The 24,510-nt window shown below is 39.8% G+C and overlaps 1 protein-coding gene across 3 annotated transcripts in view; it reads right to left on the bottom strand.

The window, feature by feature from the left end:
• LOC124775010 (probable multidrug resistance-associated protein lethal(2)03659) overlaps positions 1–24,510 on the bottom strand; it is a 289,731-nt gene that overhangs the window by 63,825 nt on the left and 201,396 nt on the right. The window contains exons 5-9 of one of the 3 annotated variants that reach the window (XM_047249766.1): positions 18,321–18,525; positions 14,200–14,422; positions 766–922; positions 223–361; positions 13–123 (exon numbers count right to left, since the gene is read on the bottom strand). In XM_047249766.1, coding sequence (XP_047105722.1) covers positions 13–123; positions 223–361; positions 766–922; positions 14,200–14,422; positions 18,321–18,525 — 835 coding nt within the window. The remainder of the gene's footprint in view (positions 1–12; positions 124–222; positions 362–765; positions 923–14,199; positions 14,423–18,320; positions 18,526–24,510) is intronic. The other 2 variants (XM_047249768.1, XM_047249767.1) reach the window with 2 other exon arrangements.

Raw genomic sequence — 24,510 nt, 5'->3', positions numbered from 1 at the left:
TAAGAACATTACCTCAATACGTCTGCCAGAAATCAGACCCTCAGCTACAGCAGTGATTGCTTTAGGGAAAGATTCACTCATCGTATGTTTCATGAGGTTGTAATATGCTGCTACAACAAAAACCTAGAAACAATAACAAAAATTTCGCACAGTAGGATAAGAATTCTTATTAACTATATCTTTAATCAAAAAGTTTGATAAATACTGGAGAAATTCTCTAACCTTTTCCGCTGTCACATCTTCTCCCATCATTACATATATTACAATGCTCACAAATGTAGATAGTCTAGTAATAAAAACACCCATTGAGAATGTAATAGCTCGAATGTACTGCATAGATTTTATAGCATTCATTTCTTTCCTATGGAGAAAAAAAAGCAATTATGAAACACAGTCAGAATACTTCGAAAATATTTCAGAAGTTTCTCCAACAAATGGTTTATATGTATTAACTAACAATGCCAGTACTAAAAATCATACACAGAGTAAACTAGCTGAACACAAACAAGACAATGGACAACAGTAGGAAGATATGCTCACATAATAAAGGAAGGAACAAAAATTGCAGCTACGGTACTTTTGCAGAAAAGAAAATTCAATTTGTAAAACTGCTAATGTATGGGGAAAAAAAGGAAATATGAGGAGAAAGGAGCATCAAAGCATCATATACAACTCCCCAAATTTCTCCGTGCATTTCTGAATACAATCATGATCACACATTTTTTTTTTTAAACGTGAAATAATCACACTGATTAAGATACACACCTGCGTGCAGCAGCAACTAAATTTGTGAAAGACTTTTCCCATGCATACATCTTGATAACCTGAATTCCAGAAATTATCTCATTCATGATGCGGACTCTATCATCTGTGCGAAGAGCTGTTTTGTATCGAAATTTTGATGTCAATCTTCCAAGATACCCTGCAAAAACATGGAGTCTCAGTAGCTTACTGAAGCAATAACACTATTACAAGTGAAAAATAAACAACACAACTAGTAAGGAATGTAAAAACCAGACTTTAAAAGCTAACATGATTCCCCTTGCTCCTATTGTACTGCAGCATCACCTTTCTGCAGACAGCCAATAAGAATGTAATTCATTTAGTAAAGTAAGGTAGTGCCTCATTCAATCACAGAAAAGGTAAGGAGCAAATACTAAACGTTTATGAGTGTCTGCAATATTTAGGTGAGATGAAAACAATTAACACAGCAGCCACATTAAAGCATTACAAAATGCTTTAAAGGAAAGAAAAAATGCACCTGTAGTTTTCCCCTGTTGCAATAATTTTTCAGCAAAAGTACATGTCAATGACTGTCCTCTACAAATGACTAACTGTACATCTGCTTCAATACATAGCTTGCCTGGAACTGGAGAGCTACTCCCATGTCTTAAGTCAGTAAGAGGCTCACTAGCTCATTGGTACAGTGCCAGATTATGGATCCTAATCACCAAGGGTTGAGTACGAGTCAGTCCTAGTATTTCTGTTCTGTGACTTAACTTTTTCTTCTGGCAAAAAGAATGTAAAAAATGCCAAGTAGCACCATGGTTCAGAGTTCAAATTAAGCTCTAGGGTCCCCTATAATTGACTGGGTGAGTCAGCTGAGAGGTCAGAGGAAGGCAAGGGATACCACATCCAGTAAGACCATACGCAAAGTATACACTGTGGTGTTCGAACCAACCTTCGTCATGTTGGTAGCTTTACAGAAGAGTAAGGGAGAGTGTGTGTGTGTGTGTGTGTGTGTGTGTGTGTGTGAGTGTGTGTGTGTGTGTGTGTGTGTGTGTGTGTGTGTGTGTGCGTGTGAGAGAGAGAGAGAGAGAGAGAGAGAGAGAGAGAGAGAGAGAGAGAGAGAGAGAGAGAGGAGGCATGATAGGCATGATCATTGTTAAGAGATCTAAACCTACATACCCAGAAGAAACACTTGGGAAAAACTGGAAGCTCTTCATAGTCAGTAAGTGGAAACAAAAACTGTTACATTCCTAATGCAATTGGTCTTCTTTTTTTTTTTTAGAAGATGGCCAAATACCAACATCTGAGTAACTACCAGATATTTTTAGCCCATTATCAGTGTGGCCATTCAATACAGCAGGGAACATAGGTATAATATTTAAGAACACCACAACGGTCGAAAATATGTTCAAGCCATTATAAGCACCACAAATTCATTTTATTGGAAAAAAAGGAAAGGTTATCACTGCATATCATATTTCACAGACCATAACACACTACGGACTATAAGATGCACCTTAATTTTTCAGCATTTTTTTAAAAAGTAACATTTTTATCATCAGACTGCAAAGTCAGCTTCAAAAATTCTAGTTTATAAAACCGAACTGACATTCGAAGTCCCTGAAAATTGTCATCTGAAATTTTCTTGTCTTCTCCACTGACAAGTTTGTTTGTAGGTCATTTTAAACCTGCCTTTAGTGTGAATTCGTGTTGGGAGTCCTCCATCATCCGCTTGTTACAGTCCTTCCTCATGTAGACCTTAAATGGTTTATTTACCAAGACATCAAGAGGCTGCAATTGTGAATTAAGTCCTCCCAAAATAACAGCAAGCTCACTATTTCCCTGTATCAATCTCTCTTTCACAGAATTTTTAAACGACTGCTGAACTGATCTAGCACAAGAAGAGAACTCTTCTTCAATAAAGCACCTTTCCTTCTCTCCCATACCATTAATCTGTAACTTCATACCAGCCTCATCCACCCAAGCCTTACATACAACACCACCACCACCACCTGGCAGTATTTTACACAGTTTTGGGATTGTTTTTCCTATTGAAAATGATCACTGGATTACTGCTAGTACTGTCAGCACAAAATGAAAGGGAAACAGTGTATCATCGACTTTTTTTATAGTTACAGTTTTAGCACTTTTCATGGCAACTGTTCTGTTACTCAGCACATCAAATGTCAGGAGTTTTGTACATATTCACTATTTAGCTTAGTTCCACAAAGGTTTTCTTAAGGTACACTGCAGTTATATCTTATGAGCATGTATTTGAATATTTCTTGTATTAATTCCAATGCTACTTTGACAGTGTCCTTGAATCCATTTCGATATGTCATCGCCTAGCTTTGGCTATTTTGCACACAGTTCTCGATTTGCACATTTACATAGTCTTCCTTGTTGGTGGAGGGCCAAAATGCCACTCAGCTGCTCTGTTCCCAAAGTGTGCTACATATGCTATTACATTTCATTTATAGCCCACGTCATATTAATAGCTTTTATTTTTTTTCCTTTACAGAACTAGCTACTAATAAAAATACTGCACTGTTATTGACAACACCAATCACTTTCCATTCAAGTTCACTGGCACCATAGTCCGCAATGACGCAGCATTACGAGGCAGAAGAGAGGAAGTGTTAGCAAGCTTGTGAATCCCTGCAACTCTTGTTCGTAGTTGCACTGCTACTGCCAGCTGAATCCAATGTTGGCAGATAGAGGTAGGTCTCCTGTGGCATCTAATATATGGTCATTTTTAAGACTGGAGGGAATTTTAAATCAAACATTGGACATTTTTATATTCAAGTATAAGACATCTGAATTTTAGAGACTTTTTTTTAAGAAAAAAGTGCATCTTATAGTCTGGAAAACATGCTTTCTATAGTAACGTGTAAAGTGGAAATTGGTTTCCAAGAGTCTGTAAATGTTGCCGACTGATTCACATTTTTTTTTTTTTTTTTACAATATTCTAGTAAAATTCTGATGGACATAGACTGTATGATTTTTTAAACAACAATGAACTGGTTTCTGTTAAACCTACTATGAGACAAACTTTAGTGCTTTGCTGTGAATGCGCAGTTTTATTTTATTTCTCGCAGTTCATTTTAAGTAGAACAGCTCAAATTAATTGGGTAAATCTGATGTGATGATTGGTATACTGGTATGAGAGGAACCACTCCAGCTGCTGAATGTGACAACAGTAGCTTTAATAACATCATTTCACATATTTTCCATCTCTGAACTAGTACCAATACAAGGCTTCGGACAATCCAGATTGTCTAGTAGCAGTAGTAGTAGTAGTAGTAGTAGTAGTAGTAGTATCATAAATCAGTAAGCCAAAGATACAATCTTCCTAATGTACAAATTTTGTGTTACAACGAGTTCCCAGAAAAAAAATTACACATTTTCAGAGTTGGTTTTAAAGAACCTATAAATTGCTATTAAAAAATATAGTAAGTGTACATCTAAATTTTTATTAGAGTTTCGTGTGAAAATTTGAAATAAATTCATCAAGAATTTTTGTGAAGCTTTTCATCCACATACTATACAATCTATTACAATGTTGAGTTCCATAACTTAGAAGTGGGTGAAGTTGCAAAAAGGAGCCGAAATTTTGTTTTCTGGCAGTTCTCAGGGATACCCGAAATTAGGATGCATATCCAATCATGCAGCAGATTAGAGAGAAGTCAACAGCATGCAGCCTCTAAGCAGCAATCTGCAGACTTGTGTGGGAAATGACTTAATATGCCCAATGTTTTTGCTTAGTTTCACTTCACTTTTAATTCAAATGGAGGAGAAGTAAATGACTAGATAATGAAAAAAGCATGAGGGAACATTATGTGGGAGTAAGAAACAATGCAGCAACATAATTCAACCTTTAAATAGTAAAAGTAGTAGTATGAGGATTGATCAAATTTCTAATAATGACTGCATAAAAATAAAAGTATGTAATAATTTTTTGTGCGATTGTAGGAAATCTATAGTATTGGTAAACATTGAAAGCCTGACACTGTAGTACTGCTGTATGCCTTTAGAGAAGCCAGAAAAAATTCTGCAGTCTACTGATAGTAATGTATTTTCTGTCAAATGTTAACTTTCACGGTCAGAATTGTCACAGTTAACAAAATATTCTGGGCTATTATGCCATGGTCTAATGGATTTCACATTAAAACCCAAAAATTTCGTCCCCATCTTTGAAAGACATTTTCAAGGGGGTATCACAGCTCTGTTGAATGAATGTAAGAAGACAGGGAGTGAATTTTACATTCAACAAAGCTACAATCCCCTTGAAAATGTCATCTGCAGATAGGACAAAAGTCAGGTTTTAAAGTAAAATCCATTCAACCATGGCGTAATAGGCTGGAATATTTTATTAATGTGTTTTCTGCATTTGAAGAGGAACATGCTGCAACAATCTATGCAGAGTTCGTAGAAGTGCACAGCAACACCACACTATCAAATGACAGTTGTTAGATGGTGTTTCCAGAGTGATCAAACGAAACTGAATTATGAACAAAAAGACAAATCATCTCTGTGAAGAAAAACATCAAAATCATCATTGTGAAAGTGAAAAATCAATTGCGGAAAAAGTCACAAAAACATACTATAGCAACCTCAAACTACCGGAGGCTCAGGACGAACCATTATAGCCCAAAGACAGCTTGAGATTGGTTGGTGTCAACATCTGCAATAGTTGTGCCACTGCTCTGGCCTTAACTTAAGCATTGCAATGAATGTCTATGGCCCTTCTCTGCATGAAGAGCTCACTTCCATGCACCACTAAGATTATATCCACCATCACAATTGTAGGTTCTCTCTCACACATTCTTGTTTCTACAGCTTCTTTAATTATACAGTCCCAGTACGTGGGAGCAGAGGGGTAAGACTTCTGTTTCATCAAACAGTATTTTATGTTCCCCCAGCAACTGCAGATTTCATCAGTTCACGATTTTTAATATGCCATTCATGTTCTGCACAGTGATCAGAAATGGTGCGGATGGACTGGCCAATGTAATTTCTTGTGCATTCATATTGGATGTTGTAAATTTCAGGAATCCTGACGCCAAGACTATCATTTACAAGGCATACCATCTGCTTTACTCTCTATGGAGGTCGAAAAACAGATCAGATACCTTGTCTTCCTAGGAATCTGCCTGTTTAGCTGGATGTAGCACTGCAGAAGGGAAGGAACGCAATTGGTGGCCCATCCCGTGAATGTTCAATATTTCCACTTTTCATTTTCTTGGCGAATGCCGACTCGATATCACATGACCCATTGCTGTTCCTCCGGAACACATACCAGTACTTCAGATAATTGATTTCAGAATCCAGGTGGTCTTCAGCAGAAAGTTTTTGCTCTGTGTACCAGGGTATTTAATGCCACTCTCTTCTGTACTGGATGGTGGAAACTGTGGGCATTCAGATATAAATCTATGTGCAGCAGTTTGCAGTACACACACTGAGTGGCCAAGACATCCATCTGACTTTCATTGTACCAGAACATCTAGAAACAGCATCCTTCCCTCTTTCTCTGTCTTGGCGGTGACCTGGATGCATGCTACTCATGTGTTCCTGGAAGTGCTCAAGAGCTTCTATGTCATGCTGCCAGACCATAAACGTGTCAACATTATGATAAAATGAAGATAGATGAAGGGGAACTGAATTTAATGCACATTCTTCAAAATGTTCAATAAAAAGTTGACTGTTGCTAGAGCCAAAGTTTATACCTTACCATTCCATCCATCATTTCATAAAATTGCCATTGTACAAAATGTAGATGGTTATCATAACATGTCTGAACAATTTAATCATTTCAAAGAGTTGGCCAAAACAATATTTCACATGCTGGATGTGATCTCATTGTATACAAAAGTTCCTGTGGAGGACACGTTAAAACTGTTGGCAGAGCATTTTCCTCTTTAAATGATAAAGTTGTTCTGACATGTTATGGCTACCACCTGCTTCTTTTATGACAGTAAATTTTATGAAATTGACAAAATGGCTATGGGTTCTCTGTTGTCTCTATCAATGGTCAATTTTTTTTTATGGAATATTTTGAGGAACATGCATTAAATTCAACTCCCCTTCGTCTATATTTTATCATTATGTTGACGACATGTTTATGGTCTGGCCACATGGTGTAGAAGTTCTTTATCAGTTATAGTAACATATGGAAAGCATGTACCCAAACATCCAGGTCACTGTCAAGAAAGAGGAAAGGCTGGCACTTCTGGATGTTCTGGTACAACCGAAGTCAAATGGGCTTCTCAGGCACCCAGTGTACTGCAAACCAACAAACACTGCTTTATATCTGAATGCCCATAGATCCACCATCCAGTATAGACGATACCAGCTTCAAATACCCTTGTACACAGAGCAGGCAAAGTTACACTCAAGCAGCAGATGCTTGCGGATCACTGGTGCAGCACGCTACCTGTGCTTGGCCACAAGAGGAGCTGCAAAGCCGTGCACGGAATGTGGTGTGACCCCAATGCAAATTGTCATGCACCGTTATTACGACAGCAGAACTACTGTGTTTTCATGCCACAGAATGGGCAGAAATGGCCAGAAAAAAACGGCAGACCCAGAGAAAATGCTTTCGACACCACAACGCACTATGAATGCAGAATAGAAGCACGACTAACGTTGTGCACCTGTCCCCCTCTGTACAGTCAGTGAATTAGCGGGTCGTGGGCAGAGATGTACGATATCGTAGCCAGCTGCTGCAGGGAAGAAATAGGTGTAGAGTCCCTCGACTCTGATGCCATTGTCCAGGTGCAGGCAACGAGCATGGCCGACCGCCGCACACTGGAGAGCGCAGTGGTTGTGCACATAGTTGATCCACCTACTGTGGAGAAGACGACCGCACTGAAACAGCGCGAAAAGTTATCCAAGGCTCTAATCAGGGGCTGCCTCGGCTCTGTGATGAGAATATGGACCAGGAGGGGCTATCATGTGCCAGATTCCAGGGTGCAACCACTAAGTTGCACAATCGCATGAAGAAGAAAAGACTGCCGCTATACAACGTCATTGTGGAAACTGTGATAGATGGCAGACACCTTCAGGATAAGGAGGCTCTTAGGCTTACCTGCGACCATCTAAGCTCTTTCCCCTAGCCATGGACCTTAAGCCTCAGTGCTTTAGGTGCCAAGCTGAAGGACATGTGGCTAAATACTGCCGCAACTAGCCACGATGTGTTAAGTGTGCTGGGGTGCACGACACCTACACCTGTGATAGACGACGAGATGAGTCATCAACTTGTGCTTGCTGTGGCAGGCCACACGTGGCAAACTGGCATGGCTGCCTGGCCTTTCCCAGCGACTGAGAAGACAAGACGACCACAATTTAAGTGTTGCTGAACAAAGGCGCAACCGAAGAGGTGAGAAGACAGCCCCCACTGCCAACAGGTGGCTGGAATACCGTGCCGGTGGAGTTGCGCAGGGGACCAGCCATCAGTTGTAACACAGCAGATGCCACAAGAGCAGGAGATATGCGCCATGCTGGCAGCCTTCAAAGCCACCATGGACGCAAATAGGACAGTTTTTAAGGCCACCCTGTCTGCAGAGACAGAGGAGGCATGTAGCCAACTGCAGCAATTGTGCTCGCAGCTGGCGCTGCTCCCCTTATGGAGCAGCCGGCAGAAAAACACAGCATGACGGACGTGCCGAAGGAGGAGAACACGGGTGCCGCCGCAAGAACTCCAATGCTCATCGGTTCCGAGCATCTCTGCTCTGACGAGTGGGCTACCACAATGATCAGGACACTCACTCAAGGGTATCAGCTACATTGTCCACTACATGGAAGAGAGAACTGCGGCCCTCACTGAGCCTGTCAGCACAGCCAACGAGGGAGGAGTGGTGCTGCTAAGCGACAACATATCTCCGAGCTTTTGGCTTCGACACACTCCCACCAGACACAGATGGGTGGCCTGGGCCTTTCCCCGTGCCTAGTCACCATTGACGCTGGGCAACAGGGGGCTCTCACAGCCTAAACTGCAGCACTGTAACAGACTGGTCTCTTATGATGAACATATGGCTTGGCGTGGTATCCACTTGCATGATACCCACTTCTAACTTAACCCATCCTTGCATGACTTGCCACAGTCAACAAGATTCTGCTACTGCTCTTACCACCCTACCTATCACAGAAATTTTTCCCCTGGCACTTGCTTTGGCTCTTTTTCCCTCCACCCTTCAAACCACTACTCTTCGTTTACTTTCGACCCAGTTTGTCTCCAGATGAGTGCGTATTTATTGTTAACCTTAACCAGATGTACACAAACATCACAGTATCCACACCCTGTGTGACCTTACTTTAGTTGAAACTAACCCTTACGCAGAGATGGTAGTAAGCCTTTTGTATTGGTCATCATGGCAGTGTTGGTGTGGAGGGGCTCCACCTCTTTATAAAATTTATATAGCAACGAAGTTTCTTACTAAGACCGCTTTGATTCAGAGGAAAAGTGAAAATGTTGAACATTCACACAATGACATACCAAATTGCATTCCTTCCCTTCTGCGGTGGTACATCCAGCAAAATAAGAGTCCTGAGAAGATGAGGCATCTGATCTGTTTCCCAACCACCTAAGAAGATAACACAGATGCCATGCCTTGTTAAGGATAATCTCTACTTCAGGGTACCTGGAATTTACAACATCCCATGTGAATATGCAAGCAATTACATCAGTCAGTCCATCTGCAGCATTTCAGACTGCTGTGCAGAACGTCAACGGCATACAAAAAAAATCCCCGAGCTGGTGAAATTCGCAATTGTTGGGCACAGCCTCTCAAAAACAAGCTCCCACACAACTGGACTCTATAAGTAAAGAGGCTGTGGAGATAATAGCAGACAATATTAGTGGTACATGGAAGTGAGCTCTTAATGCAGATAAGAGCCATAGATATTCATCACAATGGTTACAGCAAGGCAGGAGCAGTGGCACCACCAGTGCAGGTGTTGACACCATCTGTGACAGCATGATTTAATTATCAACCCATCAGATGTCATCTTTGGGCTATATAATACTACCACAGCAGTGATTTTGATAGTCTGTTGTTCCTGACGACGATTGTGGAAATCATCAAAAGCTCGAGGTTTAAACCTGATTTGAGGCAGCAAGAAGTCCAAGAAAGTTTCATGCACATCATCAATCACTGGTAAAAATACATGACACTTCGGGATGAATATGCAGATGGAGACTGACACAATCATCAAATTTCACTGTTGCGTACACAAACACGCAAGAGACAAACAGACTGATTCCGTAGGATGGAAGGAAGATCAAGACTTTCTAACATTATGGCAACAAAGGCATACAGGACTCTTGTCAACAGTGGCAATTCATGATCGTACGAGGAGGAGATCAGTTGTTCTTGTTCTACTCTACCTCCTGTAACCTAATACTCTGACTAACATCCACTTGTATACCTGTCCCTCTTCCAGATGGACACACTGTCTTAATGAACCTATGATGACAAAGAACACTTTCATTCTGTGACAACTCTACACAAAGTTTTAATTCATGGTACAACACAATTTCCTGTGTTTGCGTAATCTCTATTAGGCTGCAGTAGTTGTGGAGTGGCACAGCATAATCAGAGCAGCACTGGCGAAACAAATCAATGTTGTTGAATGTGCATGGTCATAGTGGTGATGCAAGCAGAGCTGTGTGGTCAGTACCATTGCTGGTGTTTGTGTTTCCTTTGGCATCAGCAGCAGAAGGCTTGATAGCAATTTTTTTTTCTCTGTGTCCTTTATGGAACCAGTGATACAACCACAATCACAAATGATCTCATAATGTGGCAGCAGAATTACAAACTACAACACAGAATACATTTCCACAATCTTTTTTCTTTCAGTGTCATAACTACAGGCAATAATAAAGTTAAAGTACCACAGCTGATGAACACACGAAAATCTTTTTTTATTATGTGAAATAAGTACTCAAAACTGCCTCATAGGGACAGCTTTATTCGAAGCTCTGATTAAGTTTCAACCTGCCTTATAAATGCCTTGTATACAATACAGAATTTCCACAGCATGTTGCTCATTGACACTTGGGGGATTCCTCTAGGTCAATGACAGTGTCATGGAGAACATGTAACTTTCACAATAAACATGAGAAAATTATGGTGAAGTCTGTACTGGCTTTCAGAATATGCTCCACTTAGTGCTCATTATTCCTGAAGCACATTCAAGTAATTGTCGTGATCTGGAAAAGCGTTTGTTGAAATATTCTTTCCCTGGATCTATTACCATGAAGTGTTTCAGGTTGGTTTGGGCTGCATGGTGGTTCGTTATACTTCACCTGATGCACCTAACATTTCAATAAGTTGCCACCTGAACACTCCTTTTACATACAATGAATGTTGCTTACTGAATATTTGGTCACCATTGAGTATTATTAATCAGTATATAACTAAACTTCCTGGCAGATTAAAGCTGTGTGCCCGACCGAGACTCGAACTCGGGACCTTTCCCTTTCACGGGCAAGTGCTCTACCATCTGAGCTACCGAAGCACGACCTTTACAGAAGCTCTCCTGCGAAACTTGCAGAACTAGCACTCCTGAAAGAAAGGATACAGTGGAGACGTGGCTTAGCCACAGCCTGGGGGATGTTTCCAGAATGAGATTTTCACTCTGCAAGTTTCGCAGGAGAGCTTCTGTAAAGTTTGGAAGGTAGGAGACGAGATACTGGCAGAAGTAAAGCTGTGAGTACCGGGCGTGAGTCGTGCTTCGGTAGCTCAGATGGTAGAGCACTTGCCCACGAAAGGCCAAGGTCCTGAGTTCGAGTCTCGGTCGGGCACACAGTTTTAATCTGCCAGGAAGTTTCGTATCAGCGCACACACTGCTGCAGAGTGAAAATCTCATTCTGGAATATATAACTAATCTGTGCCCTGAATCTGTGTGTGTGTGTTCTTCCTCCAACTTGCCTCATACTTTGTCTCCTTACAGGCTGCATATAAAACAGCTGAAAATTAACTTCTCGTTCATTCCACCACATAAATGGGAAGTGAGATTCTATTCACTTTTTTATATGATGATCTAAACTACAACTCAATACATGATGAATGAGGACAGTTACTAACTCATTTACTATAGAAATTCTTCCAATCCATACATGGCATACAGCAAACCAGTGCTTGGTTAAAAACAGTCTTGGTTGCAATTTTATTTTTTTTATTTTTGAACAACGTGTTTTGCCTAATTTAGGCATCTTCACGTTATCTACATAGAAAACAGGGAACAAATACATGTATTTAAGAATCGTGATCGCATTGTGCAGACTTAGATAACCTATAAGCATGTACAAACAGATCAGCTATTGAAAGAGTAAATACCTTAATTTGGTATTTCTTAGAAGAATCCTTTAGTCAGTGTAGCCAAAGGGCATCATCTAATATATCCAGCCAACATCACCTTCATTAAACTCAGTAAAAACTAGAAATATAAAATAGTAAAATCATTACCTTTTCTAGATGGACGCGACAGGCACCAAGATTCGTGTAACACGTTCCCATTCATTACTCGCTCCTGTGAACAGAGAGGCATTATGTAGATCTTGGTGCCTCTCGTGTCCATCTAGAAAAGGTAATGATTTTACTATTTTATATTTCTAGTTTTTACTGAGTTTAATGAAGGCGATGTTGGCCTGATATTCTACAACGCCCTTTGGCTACACTGACTAAAGGATTCTTCTAAGAAATATCAGATTAAGGTATTTCCTCTTTCAATAGCTGATCCGTTTATATGTGCTTATAGGTTATCCAAGTCTGCACAACGAAATCACGATTCTTAAATAGATGTATTTCTTCTGTTTTCTATGTAGATAACCTGTGTAGATAACCTGAATATAAGGCGAAACGTCTCGTTGAAAAATAAAAAACTAAAATTGCAACCAAGACTGTTTTTAACCAAAACTCACTTACTGCCCTCTGCAGTACATACATAACACATCAAATATTCAACTTGAAAATTAACTATTACAATACACTAATTATCTTTGACATTTTGCATTCTCATATTTCATCGAGGTCTTTCTTCAGCACTGCTCAATCCCTGGAACTCTTATCTCTTCCTCTGCAGCTGGGTCATCTGACTTCTACCCACTTCCAAACAGTCACTGGATCAATGGCTCTGATCTCAGCATCTACGATTTAAAACACCTCCAAACAGTGGGGCGCTCACCGCTTACACCACTTATCAACTATTCCCAATCACTAACATCTTTTCTCTGACTTTTATTTAAGGACATAATACCTCTCATTCAAGGAATGTGATGTATCACTTAATGAAGGCAACACCTGAATCCTTTGATAGGGGAGAGTCTAGTGGTCTATTAAGCTCTCCTCCTCGCATCAAGCAAGATATATTGGAAGAATAAAATCTATCACCTTCTCTTTCTTTCCCGTATCACCCAACATCAATTACAATGAATTTCCTGTCAGGATCTGCAACTGCTTGTAGGATGATGAAAATGTTTTGTAACTATAAACATTGCACCAGAATTTTCTGAGTGATTTAGATGACTGTTTTCTGCCAATATCACCAACTGCATTTGGAAAGTTCCGTATGTTGTACAAATCAATTATAGCATTCAGAAAATCATCTTTAGATGGCACTCGTGTCATGGCTGAAGGCAATCCCACAACACTAGTATTTGACTGCAGAATTCTTATGAAGGTTATGAATACTATTGAAAAAGCCAGAGACCTGTGTCGAACACTGCTTCTGGTTTCTAGGACCTTCTAAATATTCTCTTTTCACTAGCTGTGTATGGCACTTGGAAAGTTATAATATTCCATTGAAAACAATCTGTCATTACTTGTATCTCACACTATACACAATAACCATATGGCAAACTACTCTCCACTTTGCATACTATCATTTGCCAAAATATCGTTTTGATATCTCAAACCATTTATGACACACATGGGCGTCATGAATATTTTATTCCTGCTTTATTGTCTGGCAGTGCAAGTTTAACAGAGTGTGCGATATATGACCCATTTTCTCGATAATCCCACTCCAAGTTTAAAGAATAGTTCAATATGTTCACTACTTCTGGTATGAAGCAACATATGACTTGACTTGCACCAAATGCAAATTCAGTGACTCCTATTTTTCATTGCAAAGTATTCAATACTCTTTTAGTAGTTTGCTCAGCTTTGAAATATCATAACCGTGCTCATTAACGAAATGATAAGCATATCATTATGCACCTGACGAATAAACTACAAGATGTACGAGAATCAATTTTTTTTTTACTGTGTAGCTTGTTTAAAATCATTTGAGAAAGACTGCAGATTGACCAGCTTGTGTGTTTGCCATCCCCACAGTCAAGTGAGCCTGCCTGTTGCCATGCTGCTCCCTGGCCCCACTATCACTGGGACCAAAGCAGCTCTGCCCTGCTTTGTGTGCCACTCCACTATAATGAAAGACTTACATTTATTATTTTTATAATCCACTTACCTTGAAAGGGAATGAATAGCAACATGCAAAGAATACCACCAAAGGCAGCAATACCAATTCTAGTCCATATGAAATATGTTACAACAGCTGTTTCTAGAGGCCCAAGCCACAGATAGTGACCGAAGATGAACATAAAATCAAATCTGTGCACATCATTAGCCATCAGATTGACCACTTGTCCCACAGTTGTTTGTGCCAGTGCTGTCTTACTAAGCCTCAGTGCCTGTGCAACATAAGGAAAAAAAAATAGAGAACTTGTCTTGTTAAAAAAAAACACAACACAACACACACACAGCAAAAATTTTTTTGTTTCTACCGTGCTGTACAGTTTGTATGCCTGTTAATCCTGTCACAATAGTTCCTATTTGGTTCACAAGATGGACTACTACTTTACTTTATACAGCAATGCACATATCTAGTTTGGCAATATTATGACAAGGATAGATTGCTGCTCACCATACAGCAGAGATGTTGAGTCTTGACTGAAGATCTCTGCTACATGGTGAGTAGCTTTCTATCCTCTTCGTAACATTCTCGATATTCCATCCTGGATTTTTCCATTCTTCAACTATGTAGTTTGTCAAATTGAGATCTGTTCATAAAATTCCAGAATATTTGTAATTTCGTGCCAATGGTGTGCTGGAGCGAGATGCAGTTGGCATCCGTGAACATGCCTGTGTTTTATGCGTAAGTGCTGGAAGTCCCAGTGTCTTATGTCTCTTAATTATTGTTCAGTGCTGTATTGAGTAGAGCATTTTGTCATACAGTTTGTGAATTTCGAGATAGAAAAAAAAGGAGGAACAACGTGTCTGCATTAAATTGTGTGTGTGGAACACACTAAATGATTGAGGAACTCTATGGTGATGAGTAAGCCATGCTCAGTGTTACAAATGGTTCATGCAGTTTAAAAATGGCTGGACATTAGTAAAAGATAACCCTCATTCAGGAAGTCTACCAGCGACACTCATGCCAGAAACGTAAACAAAATTGTGCATTCCAATCTAAGACTGACTATCTGAGAAATTGCAGAAGGAACATTTCAGCTGGATTGTGTCATGAAATTCCGACATCTTGGGATGCATGTTGCCTCCAACTTCGTCCCAAGGCTCGAGTCAATACCAAAAGATCTTGGCCTCGCAATCTGTGAAAGGTTGGGAAAGGTTCTTCAAGACTAAAGAAAGCTCGTCAGGTCAGGTAAAATGTCAAAGCCATGATAGTTTTCTTTGACTTTGACAAGTTGGTTTATAACTTATTTGTGCCACAGTACAAACTGATGGTACTATCAGAATGTGTCATGACACCTGTGAAAAAATTTAAGATGGAAATGGACCAAAACATGTCTAGAATTCACGGCTCTTGCATCACAATAACACACCTGCACATTCATCCCCATTTGTGCATGACTACCGCACAAAAAACCAAATCACTGAGCTGCCTCATCCTTTGTCCTCTCCAAACCTGGCCCCTGCAGACTTATTTCCAGAGTTTAAAACCTCACTGGAATGACAAAGATTTGGAACAATAGATGAGATAAAAGAAAATTCACAGACAACACTTCGCACAATCCAGCAAGTGGTGTTTCTGAAACTGGGAATGGCACTGTGAGTAGTGTGTCAATTCTAGAGGAGAGTATTTTGAAGGAGACCATGCACAGTAAGTAAAAGGTAGGCGTAGAGAAATTTTTGAGCAAAGTTCCAGAATTTTTTGAATAGACCTCATATCAGCCCAATGCCCTTAGGAAAAGCTTTTATATTATGAAATACGCCTACCTATGATATACAATCTAAAATCTAAAATCTCAAATGTTTATCAACCCCTTTTTTTCAGGAAATCCATCAAAAAGCTAGTGAAATAATAAGAATTGCACACATTTGTCAGTCATTTACGAATTAATATGCAGGATAATTACACATACCTTAATACCTACTTATCTATCTTGAAAAATGCCTCTGTGTTTAAGGAGAAATTGTCATTGGTAAATAATCAATTTACTGTTTAAAAAAAAACACCACCACTTTTGTCTGATAAAAATTTGGTTTTTGTAGGTAGATTTCAATAGTGGGTAGTGCAGATGATTTCTGTTTCCAGCGTTTTACTTGTAAACATGCCTTCTTTATTCTTGCTCTAGTTTACAGTTGACAACTTTTGTGCATCAATAAATATACTGTAAGGATGAAGTAAAACTGATCTGTTTAAAGACATGTGTACAGGATGCATGCTGTTCCAACTAACTTATTTTCATATCCCGCAGTTTATTCATATATGAAAATACACAAATTAAGCTCAGCTTTCCAATTTAAATGTGAGTAAAGTTTAAAGTTCTTTTTTAAATAATAGTAGCTTAACTAAAAGGTTTTAACTGATGGCTTACCTGCTTAATTTTAGCAAGTGTATGTAAACTCAGAACTTATACCTGTTGAACATTTCTTGTTGGTGTATTTACCACATTAATCAAAGGAGTCATTTGACAGCATATTTATTCTAATTCATTCACTTTTTTAAATGATGTTCTTGTCTGTAAGGTGGGACATTTCTCCCTCATGAGCAAAATAAAATTTTAAATTGTTCACAAAAAGCACAGTACCATCAAAGGTCCCATTGTAAAGACATCATCATACAATTGCGTGTAACTACCATTTCTGTCCTAATACATAATGAGTACCGTAAGGCAGAAGAAATGCAACAGCAGCAAGTTTTTGAAGAAGCAGTCCTTCCTTAGTATGAATATCTGTATAAAAGACACTATTCTAACAAAGTCAACTGGTTTTTAAAGATTCAACCATCCTCCATCAGCAGCAGTGCTGACTACTGCCACTTGAAATTTATGAACGTGGCATAACCCCACTTGCTAACTATTTTTCTTTTTTACTCCCTCTTACACATGTTATAAGTGGTACTATGTAAATATTAAATTTTCAAGCTCTTTTCTGTTCTGTATTTTCAAGGCCTTGTTGTCCAGTCTGTGGTTTTTCAGGTTGTTGATAACAGTTTAAGTGGTTTGACACTTTCCTTTAATGGAATACCCTAAATCTGTAATTCACTAAAAATAATTGGTTGTTCTGTCACTGACCGGAAACTCTTGTTCCCTTCTTCCTGAAGACTTTTTCAGAGAACTGTGTGATTAATAAGTTACATTTATTCAAAATTATTGGTTTCCAGATTGTCAATCTTAGAATGTAATCCTTTTTATTTTGATGGAATAACATTTAAGTTAATGAAATATCTGCATGGGGAAATCCGAGTTTTCAGAAATTTCTCAGCTGGCTTTTCTAAAGCCCTGGGATACAGCGAAAATCCAAAATTGTGCTAAACAACATAGCACCTACCATCTACAGTATTTTGACAATATGTAACCAGTTATTAATCAAGGTAATTTCTTGTCTAGTAGATGTATGTATCTATTTACCCCATACTTTATGTTGTCATTTAAAAATTAACAACTGGGTATTTTAACATTTTTGTTATAACTTTCCTACACACATTGTTAAGTAAGTGATGTTCACAAAGTCACACTGCTGAGCATATCTTGTGGAGACCCAGTTCTGTTTGCACTTTCATTGAGTAATTTTCATACAGACACTTGTCACAGAGCTTTTGTCATTTTTAGCCACTTGCATAAGGTTGTGATTCTGTACCTATTCTGTGTAGACCACAGAGTAATGTCATTTGTTGATACAATTTGGACTCATCCAACTTTATATTAGTTTGTCAAGATTTATTGTTACAAGTGTGAATTCACAATATAAAAGCTAATTAGCCGTGTAGTCAATGCATATTTTACTGTTATCAGGCAGTGAAAGGACAGACTCATTTTGTATCCAGCTGTTATTTGTCCTGCAATGCGGTAATGAAGTATATCTGGCACAATCTGCCACACGTGAATATAAAATTACTGAAAAACATTTAAAAACTCTTCTGGAAGACAATTCTTGTGGGTCCTAATAAATTCGCCTGTGCAGTAGCGGTTTTATTGTGAAAGGGAGTGGCTGCCAAACAGATAAAAAGGGCCAGAGATTGAAAACTAACAGGACATCATTTCAAATTCAGTGAAATTAATCCTGTACCAATGTATTACATCTGATAACATCCACCCTTGCTTTGTGCAGGAGGATGCCACTTACCTTTCTGTAAATAAGTGAACAACTCGCAACCCTCATCTTTAGGCCTAAATGGAACATTGCCATCATATATGGATGTAGTACCAAAGCAGTCACCAAGGAGCACATTATCACTGCTGTTGCATACAAGTAAGCATCAGATATTGGTATCTGACTTCCCGGAGTGAAATACTGCAACAGAAGACCAAGAAAGAGTGGCTGTGCCACCCTTCAGGTTTCACAAAATATTACAACGCATGTCCCCAAAGCTAAAAAACAATCATGATTTTCAATAAAGAGAGACAAACAATTTAACACGAGTTTATTTCTTAATTTCTGTAGCTTAGAAACAATACAAAAATTACTACCTCCTTATTTACTTGCAGTCCCTGAGAACAGAAGTTAATTTAAAAGATTATACTAACAGACAAGTCATCACTTAAAGTATGTTAAGTACAGTTAGATATGGTTCATCTGTATATTTTAAAAATGGAAATGAAATGGTGAATTTTAAATGAACTGTAACTGTTTCAGTAATCCTAATCATTTTCAGCAATGAGAAATATTAAGACCCATGACTACAACAAATTAGTTTATGATACTGTATGTAATTTTTACTTAAGGAATGTTCACCCCAAAATTACTATAAGTAATCAATCCAAGAATACATGCAGAAATGCATTACCTTACTAATTTGCAAATTCTTAAACTGTGTAATCTACATCTACACTCTGTAAATCATTATTAACCACGTAATAGAGAATACTTTCCGATGTACCAGTTATTAGCGCTGCTTCTCACTGAGGTCACACATGGAACATGGGAAGAATGACTTCTTAAATACCTTGGTATGTGCTATAATTAGACTAATCTTTCCTTCCAAATTCCTATGGGAGTGATACATAGGGAGATTTTGTACATTCCTAGATTCCTCTCTCAAATCTGGTTCTCAAGACTTTGTAAATATGCTTTCACAGGCTAGTTGGCATGACAATCATGAAATGGATGGTGTCAGCCAAACTGAATGATTTTTAGGCAAGCTGCTTTGTGGCCCCATCTCCAGGGGGTGCCTCTACTGCTGAGCACCACCTTGTGTACCCTCCTTCCCTCTCACTGTTAACATCAGGCCTGCAATAGCTGGGTATGGTGGCTGAGGGACAATGTGCAGCCATTACAAGACTCTCATACCACCCCCCCCCCTCCCCCCCTCAGTCTCTCTATTCCACAGCAGTATTGGGACACTGCCAATGAAGAAGCAGCACAACTATGTGTGATGCTCAGTTCTTCAGTTGCCATGTCATCACCAGATCTTCCCACAGACTGTCATCATACTTTGAGAACAATATAGGCTGGCCCCTAAGCTTAACTTAGTTCTAAACTACTGTCCTTATCTCAATGTTATGTAGCTGGATCCCTACATATTGTTTTAAAATACAATTCTAGAATGTGGTGGCCTGTTTTATTAACTTGGTGCCATTTTAATACATGCTATGCACACTGGAGTGGTAGTGCTCCACCACAGCCGACTTATTTGGTTGGTTCCTCATCTGTGTGACACTTTTGCTCCATGCATCTTTTCTACTTCTCCAAAATGGTCTGACTCTCATACATTTTTTCCAAATTGCTGCGGAATGTGTTAGTTCCTGCAATCCTCCATCATGCTTAACAGAAATCCAGCAAGACACTCTTTGCTTTAGTGTGTACTTTAGTATCTCCGCCACAGCAGTTGAAGAATCCATAAGCAGCTGGCAGGTACTAAGGTGCTGGCACGGTGCTTGCAGTAACAGGGCTGTCTATGCCTTAGGAGGCACACCACACCTAGCACTCCAATTCTGCCGAAGCAGTGTTAAGATGGGGCTCTTGCAGAGCAGGTCAACCAGTTTCTACACAAAAGGGCTATGGATTTTTTGTTCCAAAGGGTGCTGGAAATAATGCAGTAACACAAGCGAGCTCCTAACTCATAAGCAATGGGTAATTTTAGCAGAGGCATCAGCAGTCCAGCAGCACCTACTATGACGAGAGGGATACACCAGGTACCAGAGCAAGCAGTGGCCATGATGGCTGGGCCTTCACTGCCACACTATCTTTCCTAGACTTTGTGCCTCTCCAATGGTGGACCATCTCCAGGTTCACTCCAGCTGCTGCCAGGCTCTGACCTGGAAGGGGAGCAAGTCAAGATTGGGGCTCTCCATTCTGCACTGGTACAGGCACCCTGGCACCACATTCCATCATTCAAGAGTAATATCCATGACTGGAGGCTGCCATTATCTGTAAGTATTCTGGCAGTTTTCCATGCTGCTGCGATCTGTGGCAAGCAACCATACAGCTTCTAAACGGGACACACCATTGAGTGAGCTCTTGGCGTCAGCATTCCTGAGTGTAGATGTCTTCACCTACTGGTTGACAGCTGGTCACACAACACACACTGTCTTGACCACATGCATATAGGGGCAGGGTCACTGCACCACAATGCTACAAATTGTCACAGAAGTTTCAATAAAATTTCTGACTTTTGATGTTTATTGTGACTCATCAGCCTACATCCCTGCCACAACACTCCATCGTATACGTATTTACTCGAATCTAAGCTGCACTCGAATCTAAGCCGCACCTGAAATTTGAGACTCGAAATTCAAGGGCAGAGAAAAGTTTTAGGCCGTGCCTCCAAATCGAAACAAAGTTTGTCCATTGTAATACGAGACACAATTTAGGTCGATTGTATGACGATACAGCTACAGTAGTTTGGTTCAAGTCGTAAGCTTAGCAGTTAAGCTTTACCAGATAGCCATTGCTGTGTGTCAGGCGGGTCCGTATTTATACGGGTACCCTTCCTTTTTCACGTACTTCGTCTGGTTTGAATCGATTGCTTATTTTTCTTTGATCTAAGTACCGTTCTCTTTGTTATAGGTGTTTACGTCACTCTAAGCTGAAAATGCATTACTGTACTGTGTCATGCATTGTTTGTCGCATTCTGATAGGGAGTGTTTACGACCTGTCGCCGATCACGACATGGCTTGCTTTTGGGCGCGCTACCGCCGCTTACAATTAAAAACACAACAACAACAGAGAGAGAGAGAGAGAGAGAGAGAGAGAGAGAGAGAGAGAGAGAGAGAGAGAGAGAGGAATCGTCTCATTAGCTGAACAATGGAAAGAGACTGCTATATGTTGTTACTTACACTGCTGCTTTCTTTGATAATGATCAACAAGAACCAAATAATAGACTGTGTATAACAGAAGACATTCTGAACGAGAGTTTAGCGAAAATTTTTCTCCGTTTGCAGACGCCTCTTTAGTACATTATATTCTGCATAGAAATTAGAGTCATCTTAGATTTAAAAATCTAATCAATTGACCTTGCTTCGTTTCTGACTGTAATACTATTAGGTATAAGAATAATATGAATACAAACATGACATGATATGTATATTCTTCCGCATTTGCTGTTGTCTCACTCTAGTTTCGTAGTTTATTAGGTAGACAAGATTTAAATGAGATAGCAGGAAACACGAAAGAATACATGGCAAAATGTTTATATTCATTATTCTTATGGTGGAGAGAATAATGCATGTGATGAACAATTCATAAAAGTTCCTATTAGCAACCATCTCATCTCACATGTAGGAAAAAATTGAGAACGTAGAGTTGTGCACCTTGACAAACATTGCCAACAGTGTTGACAGTCGGATTTTCGTAGTACATTGAAATGCTGTTACATTCTAAGATGAACAATACGGAATTTGTATTTACTTCGTTGGATAATGTATGAAAATACAGTGGTCGAAACTCGGGGTGGAGAAAAAAGCTCGCCTTCCACCTTTTTTTAATTTATTTACTGACGCAGAGGTTTTCACGCCAGTATTTCTCTTTGTGCCTGCAAAGCATGCCTGTGTAGCACTACATATATTCGACGGCAGAAGTTAACTGTGGCGTCACCTACCAACATTTTTCAGAACTTCCGCATACTTTGCACTCTATTCTAAGACGCAAGCGGGTTTTTGGATTACAAAAACCGGAAAAATGTGCGGCTTAGATTCGAGTACATATGGTAACTGAAGTGACGTTTCACCCTGATTCCACATTAGTTGTCATCAGAAGTGGGATTGACAATCGCTGCAAATGCATCTATGGATGAAGAAGATAACTCTACAACCCTGCAATAGTTGAGTCAACAACATGTAGTGAGGTGAGTGCAATCTTTTTGTGTATGCTTTTCCATGACTGTGAATATTGTGAACAGTCAATGTGTCTTTCGCAAAGTGTGTAACTGTATCACAACTTTCAGTATGTGGCAGACAGTGTTCAGTGGGTGTGTAAATAAGAACATTAGTTTTATAGTACGTATTATCACGAGTAAGCAGTGTGGCTCATATTCTGTAAGTATAATATCAGGTGCTACCCATGTGTATCAATTCAGGTAGTGAAGCTTAATACAACGAAGAAGTATTCATTGTTCCCAGTATGGGAAGTAATAATTATAAGTAGCCACTTAGGCATAAAAGTTACAGTAAGAAGTACTATACAGAATCACTGCAAGTGTTGTCCTAATAATTTGATTTTGTTTGCTTTTTGTATTTATAGAAGAGAGATTTTGTGATGCTAGTCTGAGAATTGCAGGAAATGTGCGTTAGTTTTCCCCATTTGCAAGTGGGCAGTGATGATGTGCAAGGAATATGGTTCAGTATAAAAGCAAGTAAAATAGTGAGTAGTGTTGGGGCAGTAGTATGTTTAAAGGGTCCTTGTCATTTGTGTGTATGTAATTGACAAAGGTGTAAAGAAGTATGGGAATCATCATCATCAATTGACAAAGGTTAATCAACATCACGGTCAGTGTCAGAAGCAGCACAGTTTTCAGTACCACGGGGGGGGGGGGGGGGGGGGGGGGGGGGGGGACGTTGTCTAAGATACCGGTAGCACTTTGGACTAAGGAGAAGAAAATAGCTTTTAGCAATTCTCTGGAGTGTGAGAAGTATCCGTGGAGGAGAACTGAGGTAGCAAGGGAAGAGGTAAGAATGGAAAGGAGGAGAAAAGAGGAAGCAGAAAGGAGGGAAAAGAGGGAGAAGGAGAAACTTTAAAGGAAGGAAAACAGACCTATGTTTAAGTTACCTGTCCTCACAAGATGTCTAACTACTATTAATGTATTTAAACCTGTCAACACTGCAAGAGGTTGGACAAAATTTTATGACTGACTGGTTGGTTGGTTGGTTGGTTGGTTGGTTGTCTGGCTGGGGTTTCAGGGACCAAACAGCAAGGTCATCAGTCCCTTGTTTCAAATGTGGTCCATTCAGACAATTTGACATCTCAGAAAAGTCAGAACGATAAAAGGGAAAAGGCTAAAAAACTTACAAATACAGTCGTATCGTCAATGGTAAAAACAAAATGAGTGAAGTCAGCAAGAGAGCAACCCCAAGGCTATGCTAGAGGCAGGAAATATCCCACCTCTGAAGCAGTAGAGGCAAGACCACCTGCTATTTAAAAGCATTCAACCGCTAGAATGTAGACGTGTGTATGGGAAAAGGAGACTAACCAATTCTAAAAAGTGATAAAAAGCAGGGGAAAAGGGAAAGAAAAGAGGATCTTGGCCATGGAGGGGAGTCTGGAATCGACAAACACAGCTTATAGTGAGAGACACCCCAACCCTTACCATCCTGCCCCAACACCAGAGTGAGATTGAAAACCTTAAACTGAAAATAAAAATCACTTTCATGGAGGAAACTGAGAACCAGTTCGACCATCCGGGAATCGTCATCCAACATTAAAGATAAAGTGCGGGAAAGTCTGTACTTAGTACACAGAGCCAAAAGAAGGGGCATTCCACCAAAATGTGGGCTACTGACTGGAAGGCTCCACAACCACAAAGTGGGGGTGGCTCATTACGCAAAACAAAACCACGGGTCATCATGATATGGCCGATGTGGAGACGACACAAGGTAGGGAAGGCACCGGTGGCCAAAAGGATACCACGATGGTGGACCGGATCCAGCAGGTGCAGTGTGGAAGGAGCAGCCGAACCATAAACTTGACACCCATGGTCCAAGCGAGACAGCACTAAAGCCTGATAAAGGCGGAGAAGGATGGAGCGGTCCGCACCCCAAGAGGTGTGGGCAAGGAAGCAAAGGACACTGAGTTTACGGAAACATCCTGCCTTCAGAAGTCTGATATGAGGCAGCCAAGTGAGCTTGTTGTCGAAAAGAAGACCCAGGAAATGAAACTGTTG

This window comes from Schistocerca piceifrons, chromosome 2, assembly GCF_021461385.2.
Source record: "Schistocerca piceifrons isolate TAMUIC-IGC-003096 chromosome 2, iqSchPice1.1, whole genome shotgun sequence".
Lineage (NCBI taxonomy): Eukaryota > Metazoa > Arthropoda > Insecta > Orthoptera > Acrididae > Schistocerca > Schistocerca piceifrons.
The sequence above is the reverse complement of the archived record's forward strand: the minus strand, read 5'-3'. Positions and strand labels throughout refer to the sequence as shown.